The sequence below is a fragment of the Monopterus albus genome, unplaced genomic scaffold, assembly GCF_001952655.1.
Source record: "Monopterus albus unplaced genomic scaffold, M_albus_1.0 scaffold184.1, whole genome shotgun sequence".
In the NCBI taxonomy this organism is placed as follows: domain Eukaryota; kingdom Metazoa; phylum Chordata; class Actinopteri; order Synbranchiformes; family Synbranchidae; genus Monopterus; species Monopterus albus.
This window is the reverse complement of record NW_018128064.1, coordinates 811,329-818,772: the sequence shown is the minus strand read 5'-3', so window position 1 is coordinate 818,772 and position 7,444 is coordinate 811,329. Positions and strand designations below refer to the sequence as shown.

The 7,444-nt window shown below is 38.4% G+C and overlaps 1 protein-coding gene across 8 annotated transcripts in view; it reads left to right on the top strand.

Annotated features, from left to right (window-relative positions):
- The first annotated feature begins 6,009 nt into the window (after positions 1–6,009).
- Positions 6,010–7,444, top strand: part of ttc14 (tetratricopeptide repeat domain 14) — a 21,692-nt gene continuing 20,257 nt past the window's right edge. For 2 of the 8 annotated variants that reach the window (XR_002276326.1, XM_020617048.1), the window contains exons 1-2: positions 6,015–6,660; positions 7,230–7,366. Coding sequence is in view for 6 of the 8 variants with exons in the window: in XM_020617048.1 (XP_020472704.1) it covers positions 6,527–6,660; positions 7,230–7,366 (271 nt within the window). In the remaining 2 variants the exon portion in view is untranslated. Of the gene's footprint in view, positions 6,661–7,229; positions 7,367–7,444 lie in introns of all 8 variants that reach the window. The other 6 variants (XM_020617050.1, XM_020617051.1, XM_020617045.1 and 3 more) reach the window with 5 other exon arrangements.

The following is a 7,444-nucleotide window of genomic DNA, read 5'->3' as shown; positions in this document are numbered from 1 at the left end:
AAGGCGGTAGATGAGACTGCTGAACATAAATAGTCATTGCTGCTGGGGCAGTAATGGTCTAACCTGAGTTGTGAACCGCCAATGGGATTTGAGGACACTGCTGCATCCTCAACATTGAATCGAATTTTGACTTTGCCAATGATTCAGAAGAAGAGGCATTCAAACATTAAATTCCTTCCTGGAAATTAACCAAACCTGGCAATGTTTTCAATTTATCAAATTTAAATAGCTTTACTTCCTGGATACCTTAGTTCAACAGTTATACATGTATTTACGCTTTTAATTAGTCAACACTTTCTAAAAGTAATCAATTACAAAACAGTAGTCAATTTCTAAAAGAATTAATCACATTGTCAGTGTAATGTTCTGATTTTACTTGCAGTAAATTACTAACATTTATTTAATTAGACACCAGGTAACAGTATTATGTTAAGGTTTGAATATTAGTTTCTCTGGAAATATGTCTCAAATCTACTACTACTTTGTCCTGAAAAGACAATCATAAACATTTCACTTGTGACAAAACTAGTAATCAGTATTTACCTCCATGGGATACATGAAAATATCCAAGCAAAAATATGAATCCGAGGGTTTTTCTTTCCATGGTGAACAGTGTTACTTCTCTCTGCTCCAGGTACAGACAGGTAGTGATTGCACATAGTGTGTAGTTTGTGAAATGCTCCTCCCTTAGCTACAGAAGGAGTGACCAGAGGTGACAGATGCTACATTCATATAACCTGAAAAATGAGGTGTATTCACTGACAGAAATGTTTAGTAAATATAGATAAAAAACTAAAATTGTAAAACACAGCATACAATTAAAAAGCAGCAGTGACCTCAGACCATGCAGCAGATTTACGTTGTTTAAGAATAATTGATTAGTGTCACTGCTTCTAGTGAGTCATATTTGGTAAGGTTGGACAGTCTTAACACTTGTTCACAACATATGACATATTTGGAGAAGTTGGGTATGGCCCATGGAACAGTTTATTATGTTTTGGTGATGATCTGGACCATAATCCAGATCCTGGAATTTTTTTTAAGGATTCTTCACTACTGTGACTGTTGGAAAGGCTTTTGACTGCATGTGAGCCCTCTTGTGCTGAAAGCTCACGGCTGCGCTGTTGAGCAACTTGACTACATACATACAAATCCCTGAGCCAGTGACAGCTGCCCAGGTGAGAGCCAATCGGAATTATTTTGCACATTATTACAGTAGCAAGCCACCAGGCGCTATTTGTGTCAATGTGTTTTTGACAGCGTCCAAAACTTGTGCCTGCCAACTCTGTCCACAATTTCTCACTGTATTTAGAGCAGGGCTGCCAACTGTCAGACCACATGTCCATTTTATAACACAGTGAAAAACAACCTTATAACTGACGTAGTGGTACTAAAGAGGACACCAAGTGAACAGACAGGACAGCAGCACAGCGTGTCTCTTATCTTCTCATGCACTGTGTAGACAAGAAAGAGAGTAAATTACTTTGGGAATCTGCACATGGGTATTGTGATGGCAGTGTCCACCCTCTTTGATCTGTCTAACTGGCCAGAAGAAACAGCTGAAGTGGCAACATTTGGCTATGTGAAGGCTTTACATCTGTAGCGGTAGATAGCAGAGAGTGGCTTGACCTGAAAATCCTCGTTCAGCATCACAATAGGCACCGGTGGCAGCTGCTGCTTTAGGGTGTTTTTGGAAGGGAAGACCAGTTTGAATACATAAATGTCATACTTGAGATGACATGTGTTCCCCCGAGTTCATCTTGCTGAAAATGTGGAATCTCCAGCATGTAGCAAGTCAAGTCAGACTGGAGATCCTGCTTGTCTAACGGCACGCTTGGCTTCCTCCTGCACATCTCATTTCAGGGCCTTCCTGCAGAGCAATTCAGTAAAGCAAAAGTAATTAAGGCCTAGCCCTAGCCCCAACCCTGGCTTGGCAGCAGTGTGTCAAGCTTCGTGAAAATGTCTGTTAGGGTGTATTTTATGTGTTATAGTTAGCAGATTGTAAAGTTCCCTCTTCCCTAAAAGCATAATTTATTTAATCACATTTTCTCGCTTTGTGAAAGTCCTTTGTGGTGTGGCTACTTTCAAATCTTTTCAGATTAAATTAAATAGAATGTTTGATGGTTGATCATCTGATCATTTGTATGATGTTTTATTTAATCACTTTGAATTTGGCATGATCCACATTCATTTCTGGATGACTTCAATTGATTTTTGATGTGCACTAATCTAATCTAAACACACTAATCTTTCTAAAGGGTGTAACTGCTGATCTTTGTCCTATGAATCTACTATAGTGATAAGTTTAAGCAAAGCCTGAAAACCTGTGAACGTTTGGCTGTGACCCTAAAGAAAATCAGCTGTATGTGAATGAGATTTGCTGCAAAATATTTTTAAGTCTAATATATGTCAGAACAATTAATACAAATTTTATTTGAAAAATCTTTTTTTGAGAAAATATTTAAATTGGGAATGTTGTGAAGATTGTCAAACACATTCTGTGTTTAGGTAAAAAAGTTAAAAACACCTGCTGTATAGGCTTGTAGGAAGACAATGGGAAATGCCAGGTTTAGCTGGCTTAAACACATTTTATATATTTGACACTTAATTAATCCAATAGCAGGAAAAGAAAGTTTACCAAACAAAATACACACACACACATTTATATGTGGGTTAACCCCATGCAACAGAAAATGTTTAAAGGTTAACCTGCACACAGCTTGTCTCAGACTTCCTCCTCTACCAACATTATTTAAACGGGTTGTTTTACAACACCATTGTCCCAATACACTGTGCTTTCATATTGTGGGTTTTCAGTGAGCTAGAAAGACGGGAGGTGCGTCCGAAATCACCTACTAAACATGTGCATACTCTTTGTGTGGAATACCTACTACTCTTAATGAAAATGCAGTAGGCACTGCAGCCACTGTCTAGCTAGCACAACTTCGGACATACTACTACACAGTCATCTTGCCTCTGATTCACCCGGGAACATCAGTTGCTCGTTCTTCATTCATTTATAATAGTAGTATCGTAGCTGTCGCTGCTCATTTATCAGTTGTTATAGAGGGTAAAACTTATGGCGACATAGGCCTTGAGCCTAAGTACTTTGTTACATGAACCACCACATTGCACATTTTATCACGTACAAGTTACTGAATGTGATATACAAGCACAATGGCTATGCCTGCTAAGTAGAGCTAGCTAGCTGGCAGATTAGAGGGTCATCACATCTCCAAAAACGGCGGTAGAAATGTCTAACATACATATTTTAGTCTACTATGCAGTAGGCAAGTAAGCAATTTCAGATGCACCCAGAGACTATGAGCTACTGTAGAACAATTGTTAATATCATCAAGGAAAACAGATTTATGTTCAGTTGGCATTTTGTCAGTAGAACTTTGATAGATCATTCACCACCCTCTTTCTGGGCATAACAGTCATACACTTGGTATGAGGAACTCAAGTCATTGTTGCCAATGTTTTTTGGAGGGGACGTTTCCTCATTTATGTATAATGACGGGGGACTGTGCGAGAAACCATTTCCTAGTAATGAGGCTTGTCGCCGTGGCAGCCACTTCTTCAGTAATAAAATATGGGCAAGGCAAGTATATTTATAAAGCATATGTTCATATACAGAGCCAATTCAAAGTGCTACTAAATAAAACATTAAAGTATATACAGTACAATATCCACACAGATAGACAAAACAAAGATGCATAAAACAGATTAGATTAAAACATGGGAATTACTGACTCCTCTTAAAAACCTCTGACAGATGAGATTGCTTGATTTGAGCTTCCTGTTGTAATGTGAAAATAATTTGATACATTATCCAAGTGCACATCTCTACTTTTCACATTCCTGGGAAATACAGCCAGCAGTGTAGCAACAGAAATATTTTAGATTTAACAAAATTATTATAAAGACACTTCAAGACTGAAATCCACACCTCTGTGTTTACTCAAACACACTTTAAACCTTGCATCCAAAGTGCAGTCCAGGTACTTCTGATGGTTTGGAGATTTGGAGCTATGTCTGCTTACAGAAGCAATTATCGGTGTTTCAGTTGTAGTTGTGGGAGCAGTTATGGTTGTTGTTTCAGTTGTGGTTAGGGGAGTAGTTAGTGATTATAAAAGAAAATGTCTAACTCGGAGACAATCATATCTTCACTAAGACTGAGTAGTGCCTTACTGTTTTGTGCAGTATATGATCTTTTAATGTCTGTCAACTCCATGCATTGAATGGAAATTTCATCTGATTGTACATAGTGCCTAGTTTGTCTATTGCTCCTTGCTCATTTACAGCAAGAGTGATCATAGGTGATAGAGGCTGCTATTATATAACCTGAAAAGCTAGATACAGTATGTTCAGAGACACTTGAAACCTAAAACACACCATACAACTGGAAAAATCTGCAGTGCAGATGCAATAGGTTGAAAATCTAGTTACTTAATGTTAATTAATGATTAGTGTCACTGCTTCTAGTGAGTCATATTTGGCAAAACTGGACAGTCTTAATATGCATAGGTGAAATTAATTTTCATTCTTTAAGAAATGAGTAAAGTTGTAAGTTAAAGCCAAGATAGGAAACATTTAGGTGCTTAGTAGTTAGGGCAGGATTACTAACACAGAACATGACACTAGAAACACAGAAGAGTACAGTAAGCCTCTACTGTAAGTCACCGATCCTGTTTGTGATTTGCATGGACTGGTTCTAAAGGCACAGCCAGGGGAGGGGAGTGTCCGATTTAGGGACCTCAGAATTGCATCTCTGCTTTTTGCCAGTGGTGTGGTTTTGTGGACTTCATCAGTCTGTGACCACCAGCACGCACTGGGACAGTTTGCAGTTCAGTGTGAAGCAGCAGGGATGAGAGTTAGCACCTTCAAAGTCTGAGGCCAAAGTGGTCTTCTGGAAAACAATGGGCTTCTCCAGGTCCTCCAGGTACATGCAAGTGGTAGGAGACCCCGGGGAAGACCTAGAACATGCTGGAGAGATTACATGTCTTAATTGGCCTGGGAATGCCTTGGAATCCTGCCAGAGAAGCTGGAAAGCATTTACAGGGAGAGGAATGTCTGGACTGCCTTGCTGAACCTGGTGCCACCATGACCCAATCTCTGATAAGCGGAAGAAAATGGATGGATAATACTAATGGTTTTGGCTAATGCTGTCTTTTGCTGTTTTTCTAAGTTCGCTGGTAGTCATTGATGGTGGAAATCAACTATGTCTTTGAAGGCATAGTAGTTGGTAAAGGTTGTTTGTAGACCAACTGTAGTAGCATAGATTAGGTACTTTTTCAATATAAATGCTATAAGAAGAGGTAGCCTACTATGGTACATTGGAGCTGTTAGACTATACTAAACAATAGGCAGCATGAAAAGCCCATAAGAGAATGTGAAGGCCTACCTGTACTTGCTGCCTTCACTGTGTGCTCCTCTGTGAGCTGGTCCTTTCCTGCCAGCACACACTATTGGTGAGCAGTCAATCACAGGTGGTATCAGACAGCACTGAGCAAGGAAAGTAAGTTTAGTGCACATCATGCAGGTAGCCCAAGTAATTTAACAAAATAAAAGAGCATTTAAAATGTGCAATAAATAAAACAAATCATGGCAATGCTATAAAAGCAACAACAATAAAAATCAGTGGTCACAGCATAGATAAAAATACAAAATGAAATAAAATACCTTTCCAAGAAAACTAGACAATAAAATACCAGCCCTGTGACACTGGACTATGCATCTAGTTGTGCATAACAAAAACTTGTACAATCCAACTTAAGGCATGTGAACATTTTTTACCCTTACACAGAAGACCTCCTTTGACTTAACATAAAATACTAAGAGTGTCTAAACTCTGCTATGCACATGCCTTAGGGTATAAATATGAGCTAAGTCATTTTAATAATAAAAAGCCGTCAGTATTGCCTAATCAGTTGTCTTAGTTCTGTGAAAAACACGCACACAATTAATTCAATATGTGGCCACGATGGTTCCTTGGCGGAACTCTTTTGCCCGGACAGTTTCAGTGTAACACACCTTGCGCATACTCACTTGTTTATGGCATCTGCATACTGTGTTAGAGTAACTAGTTCGCTGATCTAGGTAATGTTTTTGCAAATACAGTGATGTGCTTTGCGTTATTGAAAGTGAAGGAACTTTGCACGAGTAAATTGTCGGAATATTGTGTTTTTGCAAAACATTTAACGTGCAGAAGTGTTAGTATGACTAACTAGTATTTGTTTTGCTAGCTAGCTAAATGACGCAGAGTAACGTTGCTATCAGACGCTAGCCCGAGGTTAAAATGTGTTTCTCAGCATGTGCCCTGAATAATTAAACTTTAAATGTCGAGAATTTTCGCACAAAGCTGTTCAAGATGTGTGTCTAGTGATTTTTAAAATGTTACCGCAAGGCAAGTGCCACGCTGGAAATATTTTTCTAACAGCTAAATCGTTTTATTATAGTCAACGGCACTTAACGTATGTCATATGTCCACAATAATGTGCCAGCAGTCTTGTAGAAACAAATAATGGACAAGGACTTGTTGAGGCAGTGTTTGACATATCATGGAGAATCATTGTTCAACAAACTGAAATGTGAGCAAACGGAAAACCCAGATTTCCAAGCTGTGGTGTCTGACTTGTGCAAGGCCACGTATGAGAGGTAGGTCAGAGAGCTGTGACATGCTTCACATGTGGCTTTCACATAAATCCTACAATGCTTCCCTTGTGTCATGTGTATCTAAAATATGCTATATGTATTTTTTTTCCTGTATAATTTTTACTTTTCTTGAAGATATTTCCAGCTTGGATATGAAATTTGATTTATTATCCAATCTTATATTTTGATATAAAGATTAAAAAAAATCACCTGTCTTGCATTACATTTAATGATTTGTTTTATTTCTATTTCTCATTTATATACCAAGGATCTTGATATATAGTCGGTCTCATATAGGGCTGCAGCTAACAGTTGTTTTTAGGTTAGCTATTGGAATGTCTTTAACAAATACTGAATTCAGTTTCCACAAAAAAAATGGCCTTAGAAGATGTCATGTTTGGAAGTCTTAAATATGTTTCCTGCCAAAGGCTGTAATGTTAGTTATAAAATGTTTTTGTCTGATTGGTCCTACTTAAATGAAGTTAGATGAATTGGTTCTTTTAAATTGATTAATCTGTCAATTTTATGTCATTGATGCAGGAGAATGAATGTTTATATTTAATGTATATCAGGGGTGAAGGGCAGGGCAGTCCCCTTGTGGAGCAGTTCATTGCCAGGAAGGCTGACATCCTGTTCTGTCCATCATGGAAGACCACCACACTTCAAGAAGAAGAGCATGAGGAGGAGGAGGAGGAGGAGGAGGCTACAGGTAGGTGTTGGTTTCACCTCACTAAGCTGTCAATTTAAAAAAAATAAAATTTTATTTGTGTGAAAATAGTTCTGTGCT